The sequence below is a fragment of the Cnephaeus nilssonii genome, assembly GCF_951640355.1.
Source record: "Cnephaeus nilssonii genome assembly, chromosome: 8".
NCBI lineage: Eukaryota > Metazoa > Chordata > Mammalia > Chiroptera > Vespertilionidae > Cnephaeus > Cnephaeus nilssonii.
The window spans coordinates 102,856,193-102,875,590 of NC_137079.1; the positions used below are offsets into that span (position 1 = coordinate 102,856,193).

The 19,398-nt window shown below is 47.1% G+C and overlaps 2 protein-coding genes across 3 annotated transcripts; one reads left to right on the forward strand and one right to left on the reverse strand.

Annotated features, from left to right (window-relative positions):
- Positions 1 to 3,851: 3,851 nt before the first annotated feature.
- IMP4 (IMP U3 small nucleolar ribonucleoprotein 4) lies at positions 3,852 to 8,140 on the reverse strand. Its single transcript, XM_079778766.1, has 9 exons — positions 7,677 to 8,140; positions 7,454 to 7,562; positions 5,793 to 5,876; positions 4,970 to 5,079; positions 4,760 to 4,892; positions 4,519 to 4,673; positions 4,342 to 4,436; positions 4,148 to 4,221; positions 3,852 to 4,065 (listed from the first exon to the last, which is right to left on the reverse strand). Exons 1-9 carry the CDS (start codon positions 7,677 to 7,679, stop codon positions 3,953 to 3,955), a joined length of 876 nt encoding a protein of 291 aa, XP_079634892.1. The 5' UTR covers positions 7,680 to 8,140; the 3' UTR covers positions 3,852 to 3,952.
- A 9-nt stretch (positions 8,141 to 8,149) lies between these two features.
- Positions 8,150 to 13,133, forward strand: VMA22 (vacuolar ATPase assembly factor VMA22). 2 transcript variants are annotated; one of them, XM_079778788.1, is made up of 5 exons: positions 8,396 to 8,548; positions 8,621 to 8,724; positions 8,810 to 8,892; positions 10,149 to 10,280; positions 12,341 to 13,133. In XM_079778788.1, exons 1-5 carry the CDS (start codon positions 8,438 to 8,440, stop codon positions 12,451 to 12,453), a joined length of 543 nt encoding a protein of 180 aa, XP_079634914.1. In that variant the 5' UTR covers positions 8,396 to 8,437; the 3' UTR covers positions 12,454 to 13,133. The 2 variants fall into 2 exon arrangements, with proteins under 2 accessions (XP_079634913.1, XP_079634914.1); XM_079778787.1 differs by lacking the exons at positions 8,396 to 8,548; positions 8,621 to 8,724 and adding an exon at positions 8,150 to 8,384.
- Positions 13,134 to 19,398: the final 6,265 nt, after the last annotated feature.

Genomic DNA, 19,398 nt, shown 5'->3' on the forward strand with positions numbered 1-19,398 from the left:
CTTGCAGGCTTGGTCCCTCCCAACTGCCCTCCCCTGCTGGCCATCTTATGGCAGCCATCTTGTGTCCACATGGGGGCAGCCATCTTTGACCATATGGGGGCAGCCATCCTGTGTGTTGGAGTGATGGTCAATTTGCATATTACTCTTTTATTAGATAGGAGGATATGCACATTAAAAGGAAACCCACTATATGGGAGAATATATTTGCCAATAATACAACTGGTTAGTTCTCAAAATATAAAAGAACTTATACTACTCAACACCAAGAAGACAAACAATCCAATTAAAAAATGGGCAAAAGACCTGAATAGACACTTCTCTAAAGAGGATATAGATGGCCAATAGACATGAAAAAATGCTCATTGTCACTAATCATCAGAGAGATGCAAATTAAAACCAGGATGAGTAATCACCTCATGCCTTTCAGAATGGCTATCATCAATAAATCAACAAACAAGTATTGGTGAGAACGTGGAGAAAAGGGAACCATTATGTACTGTAGGTGGAAATGCAGACTGATGCAGTTACTGGAAAACAGTATGGAGTTTCTTCAAATTAAAAATGGACCTACATTTTGACCCCAAAATCCCACTTCTGGGAATATATCTGAAGAAACTTGAAACATTAAGCCAAAAGAATACATGTACTCCATGCTCACTGAAGCATTATTTACGCTAGGTGCCCAGTGAACAAATTCCCATGCACCTTGAAAGGAATGTGGGCCGGAGGCTGCAGTGGACACAGGGGCGGGTCTCAGCCCCTCCTCTGTACCCCCACCCAGCCCCTCCCGCCACAGCTCCTGGTCTCATCTGCCGGCAGCCCTGCTCCTACCGCTGCTGCTCCCATGCGCTGATGGCGCTGGGCCTGGTGCCATTAGCAGGTGCGAGCAGCAGCTGCTGCCCCAATCGCCACTCAGGAGCAGGGGGAGGTGGAGAAGCCCTCAGGGGCAATCGGAGTCGGCAGCCACCGCTCACACCTGCTGACAGCGCCAAATAATTGGGACTGGTGCCAGGCGCCATCAGTGGGTGCGAGGCGGCTGCCAGCCCTGATCACCCCTCAGGAGCAGTGGGAGGTGAAGCCCTGAGAGGCCATCGGGGGCAGTAGCTGCTGCTCACACCCACTGATGGCACCAAGCGATCGGGGCTGGTGCAGGGGACTGGCAGTGGGTGCGAGCAATGGGCAAGACCATGGCACACAGGAGCAAAGAATTTTCAGTAACCACCAGAGGCTTGCCCCGGTGACAGCGACCGGTGACCCACCTTGGTCTGGCACCCCCTGTTCACCTGCTCCACCATCTCACCACGGCCAACGCCCGCCATGTTCTGCGTGCACCCCCTGGTGGAGAGCACACGTCATAGCAACCAGTTGTTCAATTGTTCCGCTGTTCCGTCTATTTGCTTATAAGGGTTTTATATACATAGATAGCCAACACCTGGAAATAGTCAAGTGTAAGTCAGTTCATGAGTGGTAAAAAAGCTGTGGTACATTTATGCAATGGAATACTACAAGGCTGTAAAAAAAAAAAAGGAAATCTTACCTTTTGTAATAGCATGTAAGGACATGGAGATATAAGATAGTCAGAAAAAGACAAATGCCATATGATCTCACTTATATGTGGAATCTAATTAACAAAATAAACTGATGAACAAAATAGAAACTGAGAAATGAATACTGGAACAGACTGACAGCTGTCTGAGGGGAGGGTGTTTGGGGGCTAAATGAAAGGTGAAAGCATTGAAAAAAAAAAAAAATCCCCCAAAACAGACACAGACAACAGTGTAGCCAGAAAGAGTGGGGAGGGCAGAGATGGACAAAGGGGAGGAGAATGGGGACAAAGAGAGACTTTGGCGCAACAGGCAGTCAATGCAGGATGCAGATGTTTTGTACACTTGAAACCTATGGTTTTGTGAACCAATAAATTTAATAAAAAATAAAATTAAATTAAAAAATAAAACCCTGTCAAACTGCCACCTGCAAAGCCTTTACCCACAGGCTCCCACCAGCACAGTAGGAAGGATCATTTCCTGTGTCACCACATTAAATACCATCTGTCCCCAGTGGCTAAACACAGCTGATGAGCAAAATGGAGACCAACTGTCCTTCATGAAACTCGCCACTGCGGGTGAGCCTGATGCATTGGGTTCTCTGAGGAACTTGAAAGAATTAAACACTCAAATGGTTCTTTTAACACAATGGAGGCCAGAAGTGAATAATAAATGGTTTGTATCGTGCTTATTTCTGTCTGTCCCTGGCCGACAGATGGCACCCAGTACCAAGCCCTGCTATAAGTGAAACTTCTGTGCTCATGTTATTAAAAAACAAAAGACCAGTTACTAAGAATTTGCTCGGGAAAACACTCACCTGGGACCACGTTCCCAGTCAGTAAGGGCAGCCACCTAATTCTTGGAGCCTGTAAATGTGAGCTTATTCGGGGGGTGGGGGTGGGGGGGGGAAGGTCTTTGCATATGTGATTAAGTTCAGAATCTTGAAATGAAGAGGTCATGCTGGATTTTATGATGGGCCATAAATATAATGAAGTGTCCTTGCAATAGAGACTATAGACAGTACAAGGTCATATGAAGACACAGGTAGAGACTAGCATGATGTAGTTACAAGCCAAGGAGCACCAAGGATTGTTGGCAGCCATCAGAAGCTGGAAGAGGTAAGGAATGGAGGGCTTGTGGGCAAAGCCCACATCTTCATCTTCTACATCCGCCTTCCAGAAGTATAAACAAATATTCAGTTTGTGTTTTAAGCCACTCAGTTTGTGGTAATTTGTTATGGTAGCCCCAAGAAACCAATATAGATCATACTACTCTTTTTGTAGGTATTTCAAAATCTCCATTAACTTGCAAAAAATTTTTAATAGCATATTCTTCATTTGTGAAATGAGACTGTGGCAAGCTGTGAGAGGCTCCAGAAAGGCCCTGAAGAAGGAACTAAATGAACTCATGAGTTGAGTCAGAATTATGGACATCCTGTGAGGTCCCATGTCCCGCTCTCCCTGAATGCCATGGCCCATTTGGTTCTGTGGGTCCCCTGCTCTCCCTCAAGATCCCTCTCTCACTGGGCTGCTCCTGTTCCTGAGACCCTTATGAGGACTGTCTACCTAAGAGTCTGCATGGACCATCTAAGTGGCCCCTGCTGTTTCATGCCATCATGTAGATCTCAGGGCACCTGCAGAGGACTCTCCCTCTCCATCTCCCTGCCTTTTTTCTTCATAGCCCTGTTCCCACCTGGCATGATAGATCTCTTTCTTACTGTTATCATTCCCCTTTGTCTCAACTTGTGTGCATTATGTAGGATCTTGACATCCATTTTGTGTGACACCAGGGCTCTGGATACATAATAGAGAAGTGGGCAGAGAGGAAGGGCAAAGCAAATGACTGTGGAGAGGTCAAGTAAAGATCCCAGCATCTCCTGAGCAGCCCTGACCTCAGATAAACCCTTCCCTAACAAGAGAGCAGGTGTGCAAGGTTGGTAGTCTCTAAAGTGTCACTGTGTCCCTAGTGAATGGAAAGGTGTGCCTGTGTGCTGACGCAGGCAGAGGAATCCTGGGAAGCACTGACTAGGTCCCATCCTGTGTCAGCCCCCTGAGTCTCATGCTTGCTTGGAGCAAATGTGAAAGGCCCTGCTACCCATGCCCACGCTCCTCCCAGATGATGAGCTCCTGAGTAACAGCAGCTCCAACGCTCCCAGGGGCAGTGCCAAACCATCCTAATGACTCAAGAGGAAGCCAACATGCTGAGTCTGCTTTGCCCTAGACACAATGTCAACACCAGGTCTGAGAATGTCCCCAAGCTATCAGGTCCCCAGCTAAGAAGACCCCATGGACATCATCCTTCACACTTACCCTGACAGCGGGCCTGTCCAAACCAAACAGAGGCAAATGGGGTGGTGTGGCACACAGACTTTATTCTGACCGCACCCACCTCCTGACAACAGAATGGGCTCACTCAGCACTTAGAAAGACCCTCTTGTGTGCAGTGTTGGTGTAAGGATGCCAACGCCACTCCACATCTGCTGTGGCCTCCTGTTCCAGCGTGCCAAGGCGAATCATGTACACTGGTGGAGGGGAACAGAGACATTATCAACTATATAGCCAGCATTCCCCCACCACCAGACCTGAGATAAAGTCCAAACTCACACTTGAGCTCAAAGCGAGGGCCAACCTCGGTCAGCTCCACATTGCGGTGGTTGGTCTTCCTGTACACATGGTGTCTGGGGCAAAGGGAGGCAGGGCAGGAGTGAGAGGAGGCAGGAGCAGCTACAGGTCAACCACCAATAGTCCAGGGACACAAAGGTCAGGATACAATCCCAGAGCCCAGCCCATGGACACACCGGAAGGAGATGTAGTCATTCTGGTTTGCAAAGGTGATGACCCGATGGCTGTCTTCTTTGGGCACAGGGAACAGGTAACGAAGTATGTCAGAGACCTGGGGCAGAGGGAAGAAGATTGGGGAATGCCCAGCCTGGCACCGCCTGCCCCCAGCCCTAGTCCCATGACCCCAGACTCACCCGCTTGCCCAGACGGGAGGAGAAGCCATGAATGATGAGGTGAGGTTTGGCCTCTGACACGGTGCCCAGGTCGGGGATGTCATGCCGCATAAGCACATTGCATAGTGTGAAGTAAGCAGTGGGGCCAAAGGGCAGGTGGCTGACAATGAACCCCACTGGTGGGGCCAGATAGGCTGTCAGAGACTGTCTGCTCTTAGATGGCCAACCCGGCTAACACCCTGCTCCCTCCCACCAGCCTTACCAGGTGTGCCTCGATGCTCATGGATAACTAGCAGGTCGGTGACACCATTAGCTTTGCAGGCTCGCACCAGTGCCCCCACCTCATGTCGGCCACGGTTCATGCGCTGGGCACCGGGAAACACCAACTTCAGCTCCTGCACATGTACATACACTAGTTAGGACTCAGGCCATCGGTACCTGAGCATCTTCCATTCCCTGCTTCTTTTGATACCTTTGCAAACATCTTGAGGCGTGAACTGGGGTCTCGGGAAGTAGTGATCATGATCTTGGGATCCTCAACCCCTGCCCATCGATATTCATCATCCACATGATTGGTCACACCTGTCAGAAGCATGAGGGGCAAGAACATGAGATTATCTTGGGAAGTGAAATACTAACTTGGGAGTGGCCAAATCCATTCAGAGCTGCACCATCTGACAATATCTTCAGTGATAGGATGCTCCACACCCACACTGGGCAATAGGGTGGCACCAAGCCACAATGGCTACAAGCACAAGTTTAATGCAGAACTGTATTTTCTAATTTGATTTAATTTCACTCATCTAATCTGTATTAATTACACAGACAGAGCTAGTGACTATTGTGTTAGCATAAGTACAGATTCTAATAAGGCCAAAGGTAACAGACTCCTATTTCTCCTAACAAATATTTACAACATTTGTGACTCCTTTCATATGTGTTGAATAACACAATGAGTAAAACATCTGGGAGCCAATGAAGTGCTGAGAGCTCGGGAAATGGCAGCGAACATAATGGACACTGTCCTGTCCCAGCAGAATTAACATTCCAGTGAGGGGGGACCAAAGCAAAGCAGAGAGCAAGTTGGGTGGTATCTCATGTGTCTCTAAACGGAATTGGGAGCACTCAGGACGAGCTCCTCTGAGTTGCCATCAGTGCAGAACCATGAGGACTCGGGGGCACAGTTCCAGGAACAGGAGTCCCAGAGCCTTTCCTCAAGGTGTCTGAGGAAAGATATGGAGGCCAGTGGGCCCAGTGCATGAAGAGGAGTTGGCCCAGAGTGTTGGGAAGGTCACCTTCACCACCAGCGTCGTCAAACTCCAGGGAGCCATGTAAGGCCAAAGCCTCCCTACGCAACTCCGTGGGGATCAGGCGGTTCTCTGCAGGGGAAAGACAGAGGGATTAGTGAGATATACATATGAAGGTCTCAGTTAATAGAACACTGTGACTTACAAACCTGATGGGAAAAATACCTTTCTTACTCCTTTCTGAGCAGAGATGATACTGGGGGTGAGAGGGTGGAGACTATTTCTGTCTACATGCTAACTGTTAACAATACTTACAGGAAAGTTTTCTTCTACAGTCCCTGAGTGTCATGGCTTGAAGGTTTTTAGACTGCTCTTTCTGTATAAAGGTGGACCAGAAATCCTGAAACCCCGACAACAAAGCTGCTAATCAAGATGCTCTAGATCAGAAGTTTCCTCTGTGAACTAAAGCTTGACCTGGCACAGGGGCTGGGCTGTGGAACATCCACCTTGGGAGTATAGAGCTGAACATGACTGTGCCCCTGGAATCAGCACTTCTTAGGGGGCCCTGGTAGAATTCTTGCACATGGAAGATACTCACCTGAAGGAAATCTCTACTATACTCAACAGATTTTAGAAACAATGCTGAAAACATAAAACTGCCAAAGAATACATATAACCTAATACTACCTTTAAAACTAAAAATCAACCAATATGATTTAGGGATACAAATAAGTACCATATAAGCACACACAAAAAAACAAGGAAACAGTTTATTTTTAAACAATATTCAATACTGTGGTTACCTAAGTTGTGGAAAATATTTCTGAATTTCAATACAGGGGTGGACAAAAGTAGGTTTATAGTTGCATTGTGACATTCTTTGAGTTAATAAAGTTATTGTAATAATAACCTGAATGTCTTTCCATACAAACACATGTAAACCTACTTTTGCCAACCCATGTATACTGACCATTTTCCGTTTTTTAAGATGGGCGGATAGTTCACAGCTGTTTAATATGCTTAACATAAACATACACACACATAACCACACACACTTTATATATAACAACTAGAAACATCAAAGTGAATTTAAAATAACCAGATACTGAGCTAGGTACCTTCAAATAAGAAACAAAGCTTCACCAACACAAGAACTAACACAACTGGGTAAATAAACATGTTAATCAGGCATGTGTGACAAACTCTTCATTAGTATGGCAAATGTAAAGTAGGGAAAACATTGCAAAATTAGACCCTAATTTACAACGCAAATAAAATTAAGTTATATACGAATTAACAGCTTAAAATGCAAGGGACTCATAATACCACTAAAAGACAGCAAGATATGCGTTAGTACCTGGTACTAAAGGAGACGACGAGATGAAAAACTACGGGGAGTGGAGGTGGGGAACGTCTACAAGGACCATAGGGATAATTTTAAATTTGAGAAGAACTAGACACACTGTAAGCAAAATTAATAGGCAAACTGTAAAATCTCGATACTGTAGCATAAATGACAAGTATTTCATACCATCACACGGAGGAGCATTTGCAAGCAACAGAAAGACCCAGCAGGCAAAAAGTGACCAGGAAATACTTTACAAGAGGCCCCACTATACTACCAAAGCCATGCTAATTAAGTCACTAGGTCTTTCCATCGGGTTTTAAAAGCAAAGCCGGGGCGACGCCCCCGAGCCGCGGGGACCTACCTTCCAGCGCGCGCCGCACCTTCTCCTTCCTCTCGTGCGCGGCGCGCTGCGCCTCCTCGCGGGCCTTGCGGTAGAGGTACTCGCGGCGAAGGCGCGCCTCCCGGCGCAACTGGGGAACAGCGGCTGGTCAGCGCCCTCCTCCCGGGGACCCCCGCCCGCGCCCAGACCTCCTCCCAGCCCTCCGCACCCCCAACCTCCAGAACAGCAGCTCACACATCCCTACCATCCCGGCGTCGCTTCCACGTGCGTCTCAGAATCGGCGAGAGCGGCCGGCACCACGCCGCCCTCGCTTCCGCCCTCAACCAAGAAGGTGGTTAGAGGCTCACTAGACGCCGCCGGCGTCAGAGGGACCGAAGTTAAGATGGCGAACCGTGCTGGGCGTCCCCAGGCGCCGGGCCAGCCCGGAAGCGCATGCTCACGGGAGCAGCCAACAGCGGAGGAACTGTTGAGGGTGGGCGGTCCGGGGCCGCCATAACAAAGATGTCTGCCCTCGGCCTCGCCGGCGGTCGCGGCGGTGCGGAGTGCCCAAAGGGGAGATGGCGTAACGCTGCCCTGCCACCGGCGGCTGGAAACCCCGCACGGCGGTAGGCCGCAGGGTCGCTCACCAGCTCCTTTTGGAATTAAATCTAAAGCCGTTTCTCCCTTAAAATGGCTGCTGCGCCTCCTTCCTTCGCCACAGCGATAGCCCCACTTTTAAAATGCCGCCGCTTCCAGAAGCGACTCGGAACCCCGCAGCTCCCGCCGCCTTTCCGTCGGCTGATCCGCTGCGGATGCCGAGCGCCGATAGCGGCTCCTCAGCCCCGAGAGGCGCCGCTGAGGACGCCGGCGCTCAGAGGCCGAGGCCCCGGCTTCCTCTGCGGCCTCCCCCGCGGGAACGCGGGCCCACGGCGACGGCGGGTCTCGAACGTCCATTGGCTACACCAGCGGCACGGTGAGCGGTGATTGGGCGGCCTGGAGGGAGGTGGCAGGTTGAGTGCCTGGGCCATGGCGGCCGCGGAGGTACGGGCGGAGCTGGACGCGCTGCTCCTGCAGCTGCTCTGGGACCTGGAAGAGCTGGAGGCCAAGCGGGCGGCGCTGAACGCCCGGGTGGAGGAGGTGGGAGCCTGGGGCGGGCGGGCGGGGGTCACGCCGAGTAAACCGAGTGGTACTGACCCTCTCTTTCCGCAGGGCTGGCTGTCGCTCTCCAAAGCTCGCTATGCCATGGGTGCTAAGTCGGTAGGGCCCCTGCAATATGCCTCCCGCATGGAGCCCCAGGTCTGCGTCTGCACCAAGTGAGGAACCTTGCATGCTGAATCGGGTTGGTGGGGAATGTCCAGGGTGGAGCTGGCAAAGATCCGTCCTCTCCTCTTTCTTTAGCGAGGCGCAAAATGGACTCCAGAAGTTTCGTGTGGTCAGAGCCGGCGCCCAGAGTCCAGAGGAGGTGGGGCCACGTGAGGCAGGTGAGCCCCCCTTCCCGTCAGGGACCCCCCCTTCCCGTCAGGGACCCCTCCCGATGTCAAAGACAAAATACAGTTAAGGAGATGATTTTATTCAAGTTGCTTCGATAGAGCGTCCTAAATAGGAAGATCAAAATGTCTCAGCAGAGTGGTTTTGGCCTTAGACTTTCATAGGGAGAAATAGGTGAAGTCTTTTACAGTTGGGATTGTTTTGCAGTTACAGGAAGTCTCAGTCAGTTGGAAAGAAAATGTTTATCTCTTTCAGAAGGACAAACTTTCAATCTCAGCTAGTCATTCATGAGACAAAGAACAGGGAGTTGGAGGGTCTCTCTGACCTTTCAACATGTTCAGGCAAAATGGGAAAGGTCAGTTGTGAAAGCCGCAACCTGCGCGGCTAGGGTTCAGGATCTGGAGAAGGGCTGCGCACAAATGAAGAGACTAGACAAGAAATATGAATTTGGAAATCATGGGGGGCCAGGCGGAGAACCCTTCACTAGTAGAAAGGCTTCGCTGGGACCCAGGCCCTGTTAGCTTTTATTCAATTTTAGAATACACATTTTGCCCTTAGGCAGGCAGGCAATCTGGTAGCAGACATACTATCTTAAAGGTCAGTAAATATTAGTAAAGATTTACTTTGAGACTGTTAGGTCAGGAAATTGTTTGAGCCACCATTGTCTCTACAGAACAATTGGTGCATAGCTTTTAGCCCATGCCAAAGCTCAAGGTCCATCAGCCTTCTGGGTTCCCTGTTTGCACTTTCATGATAGTGTAGACCAGTGATTGGCAAACTCATTAGTCAAATATCAACAGTACAATGATTGAAATTTCTTTTGAGAGCCGAAAACCGACTTCTGTGCATGGGCCACAATGTTTCAATCGCATTGTATGTTTGCGCCCGCACGTGGTATTTTGTGGAAGAGCCACACTCAAGGGGCCAAAGAGCCGCATAGGGCTTGCGAGCCGTGGTTTGCCAACCACTGGTGTAGACAATGGATAGCTTTCAGCAGTCAGCGTATGATTTTGTCTAAACAAGGGTTGGTTTTATGAGAGTCTTGAGAAATTATGGACAGTCTCACATTTGAATCACAAGTGGGGAATGGTGGTTTTTTGTGGTAAGCTGTTTTTTGGATCTTAAAAGGTTGGGGAGATTTTGCAGCCATCATTATTTTCCAGGATCATGAGCTCAGAGTTCAACATTGTCACCCAGAAGATAAGGGCCAGATAATAAAGACTCCAACTTCTACCCTTTCTTTCTCCAGCTCTGCGAAGACGCAAGGGCCTTACTAGGATTCCAGAGCCTGAGCCCTTCTCAGCCTCCCCAAACCCTCTGAACTGGTTTGGAATCCTGGTTCCACATAGTCTACGGCAGGCCCAAGCCAGCTTCCAGGAGGGTGAGTGGATCCTGCCAGTTGACCATGTGGCTCTAAGCCAAAATCGGACCCTCTAATGCCAGGGCTGGGATTAGTCTACAAAGGGTTTTGCAGGTTTTCTCCATTGCATACTTTTGTTGCATGCCTGCTGTTTTTTTCTGAAAGCATTTACAGCATCTTGGCAGTGTTCTGGGCTCATGATCAGTGCTGGGGATACAGCAGGAAATGAAAGGGACAAATATTCCTCATAGAACATTATACTATTGAGGGGAGAAAGACAACCTGCAAATAAGTAAGTAATGAGAATTGTTATGCAAAAATAAGATAGGGTGTGGTAGATGAATTGGGACAGGAATGGGCTGGGGGAGCTGTTTTATGAAGGTGATCTGGGGGAACAGTGTTCTAGGCAGAGGTGTCAGCCAGGGTGAAAAGGCAAGATTGCATGGGGCATTGCAGAGAAGAGGCCAGTGGACTAGAGTTGGTGCAGCAGAGAGCCAGGAGCTGTGGTTAGAGGGCTCTAGGCCCCAGTAATTTGAGGGCTGTATAGACCCTGTTGAGGACTTTGGAAATAATGGGGTAGACTTGAAGCCTGACAGGAATCCTGTGGATTCTGCATGGGAACAGATGAGCAGAGGTATTAAGTAGGCACCAGGGAGCAGTCAGGCTTAAGATGCACGTAGAGGTTGGTACATACTAGATCTCAAGGTCTCCCTTTTACTTTTTTATGGCTTTACCAGAATTTATGAGAATCATCTGGCGATTTTATCTTGACAAGCCCCAAGACAACTGACTTTCTCTGTCTTTTGAGAAAAATTCCCCCTACTCTCCTCCTTCCCCCAAATGACTGACTTCTTTGCTTGGTGGGCAAGATAAACTCCTCCTTCTCTCCCCATCCCTTCCCCCTCCTTTCCTGCATTCTTTGATTAGGGAGGAGAGGTATTAACCATTTGTTCTCAAGTGTCCTTGGCTGGGAAAGATAAGACCTTGCTGCAAACTGGCTGCAAGTTGCCCAGGCTGTTTTGCCTTGTTTAATTTTCTTGTCTCAGTTTCCCCCTGCCCTGGAATCTTCTTAGCTTCTTAATATCCTGCTGTAGAACCCCCCAGGATTTGCTGACAAATCAATTTGGGAATAAGGGAAGGATAAGAGTGAAGGATGAGCCCACTGGCTAGCCAGGAATCCTGGGAGGATGGAGCTGCCCTCATTAGGTGTGGGGGAAATTCTGAGCCGCAGCTGAAAGGGTATGGTTGTGTTCCTAGTGCTGTGTGGTGGAGATTCAGTGGGCATTTGCACACATGCATCTGGAGTTTGGAAATGGCTTCAGCTGGAGAGAGAGATTCCAGAGCCCACCACATAACTCTGGTATTTAAATTCCCAAGTTTCTGACACATGTAGCATTAAAGCTAAGATGGAGTAAAATCAGCAGGTGGACAGGAAGTGAAGGAGAGGAAGTGGGGAACCATTAGAGAAGACTGAGAAGCAGTAGTGAAGCAGGAGTAACACCCAGAGGGTGAGGTATTCCAGAAGCCAAAGGGAGAATGTGTTTCCCGGATGGAGTTGATCAGATGTGTGGCCAGCTCTGCTGCTGGATAGGTAGGCTGAAGGCAGGACTCGCTAGTGCACTGGTTGGCATGGAGGCCCAGAGGACTTGGCAGCAGCCATTCCAGCAGAGGCATCAAGCAGAAGCCACCTAAAGGTGGATCAGGGTGTGGAATACTGTTGGAGGCAGAGAAAACAGATGGAAGGAGTGAGCGTGAGAGCAGTGAGGGATGTGGTAATGGAGAAAAGAAGGAAGAAAATAAGAGCATGAGACAGTGTTAAGCTTCTGTGGATTATTAGTTCCTGTTGTGTGATAGAAGGGGGTCAAAAAAGTCTTTTGAGGAGGTGACATTTTAGCAAAGAACTGAAGAAGGTGAGGGTGTGGTTCCAGTGAGGTTTGGAGCAGCCATTGCAAGGGTGTACCTAGAATGTTTTAGGAATAATAGAGGCCTAGCGCCTTTCCAATCCCTGGGAATGTCCAGATTCCCTTGAGTCATGTGTCACACTACAGATACCATGGTGACAATTTCTCCCCTTCCTCTAGGCCTGCAGCTGGCTGTAGATATGGCCAGTCTCCAGATCCACATCAACTGGGGTCGAAGCCAGCTTCGAGGTCTCCAGGAGAAACTCAAGCAGCTTGGGCTTGGGGCCGCCTGACCTGTGGCCACAGAAGAAGACCATGAGTTCAGTTGTTCTTCGATATGGTTGCTTTATCTCAGGCCTTCTTCCTTCACAGCTTGCTTGGCCCCTATCACTACCACCCCATCCCAGACAGCTAATCCCCCCCTCCCCCCACACACACACACACACCTTAAAATTTCTCCAGTCTGCTGTTTCCAACTTTGTTAAGTGTGAAAGTTTAAAGAGGCAAACTGAGTAATGTTCAGAGTCACTACTATGAAACCACTTCCTGTCCTTGTTCTAGGACACACTCATATGGGGAGGGTCAAAGCTGATAGGTTAGTTTATATTAGGGAGCAACAGAGCAATCTCATGCATAAATCACTGCAGGAGAAGTAGTGCATAGCTAGTGGCAGAAATAGGTGCTTCAGTTTCATTAGATCCTCAAAACTGATTTTGATGGAAAGGAAAAAATATACATGGCTAGCAGACCAGGAGAATACTTTCACATTGATAACAAACACAATTACCTGCATACATGGGCAGCCCTTGGCAGGTTTTAAGCCAAAAAGTAAAAAAGATCTAACCTAGATTTTCAAATGAACTATAAGAAGAGACCTTTCAGGTTTTGAAAAACCTGCCTTCTATCTTTTCAGTAGTGAGGCTGAACCTTTTGTAATTTGTTAAAAAGCCAATTGTATTTGCTGTTCTGGGAACTCTGTGTCTTTATTTCATTTTCCTACTGGGTTGTTATTTTTAGCAGTTTCTAAGGAGCTAATTTTAATGCTTGGGGAAAATTGGTCATTTGTTCACTATATGAGTGATTTTCCTAGTTTGTCTTTTAACTTTATGGTGGGTTTTTTTTAAATACCTTTATTGTAAAATAAAGCACATTACATTATAGAACCACACAGAATAATTGAAAAGCTTAGTGAATAATTAAGGTGAAAGCTATAGTAACCATCATCCAACTTGTGTTTTTAGTCTGTTTTCTTTTACATTTTATTTTTTCATTTATATTTCATCACCATTTATCCCCCATATACTCTCTTCCAACCTCTTCCTCTCCTCTGCAATCACCACACTGTTATTCCTGTCCATAAGTTCTTTTTTTTTTTCTCAATCCCTTTATCCCCTACCCCAACCAGAGCTTCAATTTCACTAGTAGTGATCTAATCACATTCCCTGGTTCTTCCTGATTTAGTTTTGGAAGATTATATGTTTCTAGAAATCTATCCATATCTTCCAGATTTCCAATTTGTTGGTATATTTCTAGAATTCTTTGTATTTCTGTGGTGTCAGTTGTTACTTTCATTTCTGATTTTATTTATTTGAGTCCTCTCTATTTTTTTCTTGATGAGTCTTATTAAAGGTTTGTCAATCTTGTTTATCTTTTAAAGAACCAGCTCTTGCTTTCATTGATCTTACTGCTATTTCATTTCTACTCTGATCTTTATTATTTTCTTCCTTCTACTCACTCTGGGCTTTCTTTTTTTTTCAGGTTCCTTTAAGTGTCAAGTTAAATTGTTTATTTGCGCTTTTTCTTGTTTCTTGAGATTGGCCTGTAATGCTATGAATTTCTCTTTTAGGACTGTTTTCCCTATGACCCACAGATTTTGGGTTGTTGTGTTCTCCTTTCATTTGTTTCAAGGTATCTTTTGATTTTTTCCTTGATCTATTGTTAAGCCATTAATTGTTTAGTAATATGTAACTTAGTCTCCATATCTTTGTGGGTTTTTCAGTTTTCTTCTTGTGATTGATTTCAAGTTTCATAGCATTATGGTCAGAGAAGATTCTTTTTTTTTAAATTAAATCTTTATTGTTCAGATTGTTACAGTTGTTCCTCTTTTTTCCCCCCATAGCTCCCCTCCACCCGGTTCCCACTCCCCCCCAAGTCCTTACCGCCCCCCCCCCACTGTCCTCATCCATAGGTGTATGATTTTTGTCTAGTCTCTTACCGCACCCCCCACACCCCTTTCCCCCTGAGGATTGTCAGTCTACTCCCTTTCTATGCTCCTGATTCTATTATATTCACCAGATTATTCTGTTCATCAGATTTTTTATTCACTTGATTTTTAGATTCACTTGTTGATAGATATGTATTTGTTGTTCATAATTTTTATCTTTACCTTTTTCTTTTTCTTCCCCTTCTTAAAGAATACCTTTCAGCATTTCATATAATACTGGTTTGGCGGTGATGAACTCCTTTAGCTTTTTCTTGTCTGTGAAGCTCTTTATCTGACCTTCAATTCTGAATGATAGCTTTGCTGAGTAGAGTAATCTTGGTTGTAGGTTCTTGCTGTTCATCACTTTGAATATTTCTTGCCACTCCTGTCTGGCCTGCATAGTTTCTGTTGAGAAATCAGCTGACATTCGTATGGGTGCTCCCTTGTAGGTAACTAACTGTTTTTCTCTTGCTGGTTTTAATATTCTCTCTTTGTCTTTTGCTCTTGGAATTTTAATTATGATGTGTCTTGGTGTGGTCCTCTTTGGATTCCTTTTGTTTGGGGTTCTGTGTGATTCCTGGACTTGTAAGTCTATTTCTTTAACCCGGTGGGGGAAGTTTTCTGTCATTATTTCTTCAAATAGGTTTTCGGTATCTTCTCTCTCTTCTTCTGGCACTCCCATAATTCGGATGTTGGTACGCTTGAAGTTGTCCCAGAGGCTCCTTACACTATCTTCATATTTTTGGATTCTTTTTTCTTTTTGCTTTTCCAGTTGAGTGTTTTTTGCTTCTTTGTATTTCAAATCTTTGACTTGATTCTTGCAATCCTCTAATCTGCTGTTGGATCTCTGTATATTATTTTTTATTTCAGTCAGTGTATGCTTAATTTCTAGTTGATCCTTTTTCATATCCTCGAGGGTCTTGCTAAATTTATCGGCCTTTTCTAGAAAATTCTTGAAAAACCTTATAACCATGGTTTTGAACTCTATATCCAGTTGTTTGCTTTCCTCCATTTCTTTCATTTGTGACCTGTTTCTTTGTCTCCTCATTTTGGCTGCTTCTCTTAGTTGATAGAGTGGCTTTGTGTGCTAGGTGTCCTATAGGGCCCAGTGGCTTAGCCTCCCCAGTTACCTGAGGTGGACACTCTTGGTGCACCCCTTTGTGGGCTGTGTGCACAGTCTTGTTGTAGTTATGCCTTAATTGTTCTTGGTATCACTGGGGGGGGGATTGACCTCCAGGCCAATTGGCTGTGAGGATCAGGTGTGTCTACTATGGGAGAACTTCTGTGTTGGAGACACCCTTATTAGACAAGACTTGCTTCAGTGGAGCTTTGGTGCTCACAGTCTGCCCCCTGAGTGTGTCCCTTATGGATCTGTGGAGTTGTAATCTGGATGGTCCCTCTCTGACCCCTGGGTACATTGGCTCTTGGATCTCCAAGGAGGTGCTAATTTAGCCTCTGCCTGAGGCCACCCAGCAGGAGCTATGGAGAGATCTGCAGATTCCTCTTCTTTGTTTGGGTTTTGGAGGTGCCCAGATGAGGCCCAGCTGTGAAGCAATGCAAGCTGCTGTGGAGCCTTGGGCCTTCTTTTGGGTGTTCTTGGTCTCACTGACTCAGTTGCAGTTTGTTAGGTAAGTTTAAAATTCAAAGGACCAGGCCATTCATATGCAAAAGCCTCTGCGCTCTGCTAGGATGGGTCTGAGTCTCAGGGTGATCAATCAGCAATGGTGTCGTGGGGCGGGACCTCAGGGCAGCAAACAGCAATGGCTTCCTGTCAGCCCTGCCCTAAGAGGCCCCCGGGTCTCAGTGTCCCTTGGTAATCGCTGCACGCACCTCTGAGAGAAAGCCGCCCTCGAGTTTCGCCCGCTGCCAGGCAGTCCAGTTTCTCCCTGTATGAGTCTGGGTCCCCAGAGTCTCGCCCGGAACTGGAGTTCAGAGCAGTCGGGAGCTTTTGTCTCCCTCCCGATTGAGAAAGTATGCAGTTGCCAGGACCCCACGCGCGCCTCCGTACATCTGCCTTCCGCAGCTCCTGTGAGTCTCAGTGTGCTTTTCTCTTTCCTTCTAGTTGTAGGATTTCCACTCAGCCAGACTTCCTGTGGTTCTGGATGATGTTCGTTTTGTCTTAGTTGTAGTTTTGAAATTGTTGTGCGAGGCAGCAGTTTAGGTGTTTACCTATGCCGCCATCTTGGTTTCTCAACATTTTCATACAATTAAATGAGCTCTATTAACATGAATTCTGCGGGATTTAACCAAAATGCCAACTAATTGAGACTGAATTATAAATGTAACCAGTATCCAACTCATTTCTCAGCTCTTTGAACATGATTTTCCAGGGATTAAACACTGCCCTAGAGATATTAAGTTTCTATGAATATGTATTCCTGGTGTTTCAAGCACATTTCTAACCATATCCTTGGTCTGTCATTTTGAGATCTGAGAGTTTTAAAAATTTTCACACAGGTATCAGACCCCTATGAAAATGAATTTTTAAGTGTTTAACCAACTTTCTTCCAAAAACGCCAAATCATTGAGGTAAATGGAAACACTATACTACTTAGTACACAGCAATTTGAAAACATTCTCCGTGATTAAACACTGTCCTACAGGTATTAATGCTCTCTGAATATGTAGTTCTAGTGTTTCAATCACATTCCTAAACATTTCCCAGGTCTGTCATTTTGAGAGCTGAGAGTTTTAAATATTTTCATACAGGTATCTGAGCCTTATGAAAATAGATTTGAAGTGTTTAACCAACTTTCTTCCAAAAACGCCAACTTATTGAGACAGAATTATAAATTTAACCAGTATCCAACTCAGTTCTCAGCTCTTTGAATATGATTTCCCATTGTTTCACACTGCCCTTAAGATATTAAGTTTCTACAAACATGTAGTCCCAGTGTTTCAAGCATATTCCTAAACATTTCCCTGGTCTGTCATTGTGAATTCCCAGTGTTTGATTCACTTTTGTCCAGTGTTTCAAGCACCTTCTTTGGAATTCCAAATGTTTAAACAGCGTTTTTACATATATAGCAGCTCTTTAAATGTGAATTATTACTATTTTAAACACTATCCTACCTTTCACAGCTCTTTGAATACAAATTCTCAGTATTTCAACATTGCATTAGAGATATTAAGGTTCTACAAACATATTCCATGTGTTTCAGTCACATTACTAAACATTTCCGTGGTCTGTCATTTTGAGATCTCAGAGTTTTAACATTTTCATACAATTAAATGAGCTCTATTAACATGAATTCTGTGGGATTTAACCAACTTTCCTCCCAAAACGCCAACTAATTGAGACTGAATTATAAATGTAACCAGTATCCAACTCAGTTCTCAGCTCTTTGAACATGATTTCCCAGGGATTAAACACTGCCCTAGAGATATTAAGTTTCTATGAACATGTATTCCTAGTGTTTCAAGCACATTTCTAACCATTTCCCTGGTCTTTCATTTTGAGATCTGAGAGTTTTAAACATTTTCACACAGGTATCTGACTGCTATGAAAATGAATTTTTAAATGTTTAACTAACTTTCTAAAACGCCAACTGATTAAGACAGAATCCTACCTAATAAAAGGGTAATATACAAATAACCATCACTCCGCTACGCCCACGATTGAGCTGGAGGGAGGCTGGGGGGCGGGACTCCTATCCGGCTGTTGAGAAGATCAAGATGGCGGTGCCCAGTCCTCTTAGCCCCAGCAGAGTCCGCCCAGTAGCAGCAGTCCAGGGTGTCCGGCTGGGAGGCACCAGCGCCCAGCGTGAGCCGCGGGATCACTGGCAAGTGGCGGCGGTTTGGGGACAGGGATCTCAGCCGCCCCCAAGCCGCAGGATCCCCTGGCAAAGTGGGGCGGCTGGGGGGCAGGGGTCTCAGCCACTCCCAAACTGCAGGATCGCTGGCAAGCCTGGGGGGTGGGGGTCTCAGCCGCCCCCAGCTGCAGGATTCCTTGGTAAGCCTGGCTGAGACCCCCGCTCCAAAGCCTCATGATCCCCTGGCAAGCTGGGGCGGCTTGGGGACGGGTCTCAGCCGCCCCCAAGCCGCAGGATCCCCTGGCTGTGAGGACAGCTTGGGCTGGGGTCTCAGGCCTGCAGGGACTGGCACCCAAGCCACAGGATCCCCTGGCCGGGCTGGCTGCCTGGGTTGGGGTCTCATGCTTGCAGGGCCGGGCACCCCCACTGCATGATCACCCAGCCAGTGGCAGCAGCCTGGGCTGGGGTCTCAGGCCGGGAGGGCGGTGCACCCCCACCATGCTATCTTCAGGCCAGCGAAGGCAGCCTGGGCTGGAGCTGTGCACCCCCACCGGGCTATCCACAGCCAGGCTGAGATGGCAGCCTGGGCAGGGATCTCAGCCTAGCCAGGGCCCGATCCCCTTCCAGTGGTGGCAGCCGGGGGTCTCAACCATTGAGTCATACCACCCAGGCAGATATGGAGGAATCTTAAATGTTTTGTTTTGTTTTTATAATATATATTTTATTGATTTTTTACAGAGAGGAAGGGAAAGAGATAGAGAGCTAGAAACATCTATGAGAGAGAAACATTGATTAGCTGCCTCGTGCACACTCCCCACTGGGTATGTGCCCCCAACCAAGGTACATGCCCTTGACCAGAATCGAACCTGGGACCCTTGATTCTGCAGGCCAATGCTCCATCCACTGAGCCAAACCAGTTAGGACTGTCCAATATGCTAAAGAAAAAACCCTATCTAATAAAAGAGGGAATATGCAAGGGAGGGCATTTGGGGGTGACCGGGGTATCAGGGGAGGGCAGTTAGGCATTGATCGGGCTGGCAGGGGAGTGGTTAGGGGGTGATCAGGCTGGCAGGCAGAGCGGTTAGGGGCAATCAGGAAGGCAGGCAGGCAAGTAGTTGGGAGACAGCAGTCCTAGATTGTGAAAGGGATCCCAGATTGGAGAGGGTGCAGGTTGGGCTGAGAGACAACCCCCCTCACTCCCCGTGCACGAATTTCATGTACTGGGCCTCTAGTTATAAATATAACCAATATCCAACTCAATTCTCAGCTCTTTGACATGATTT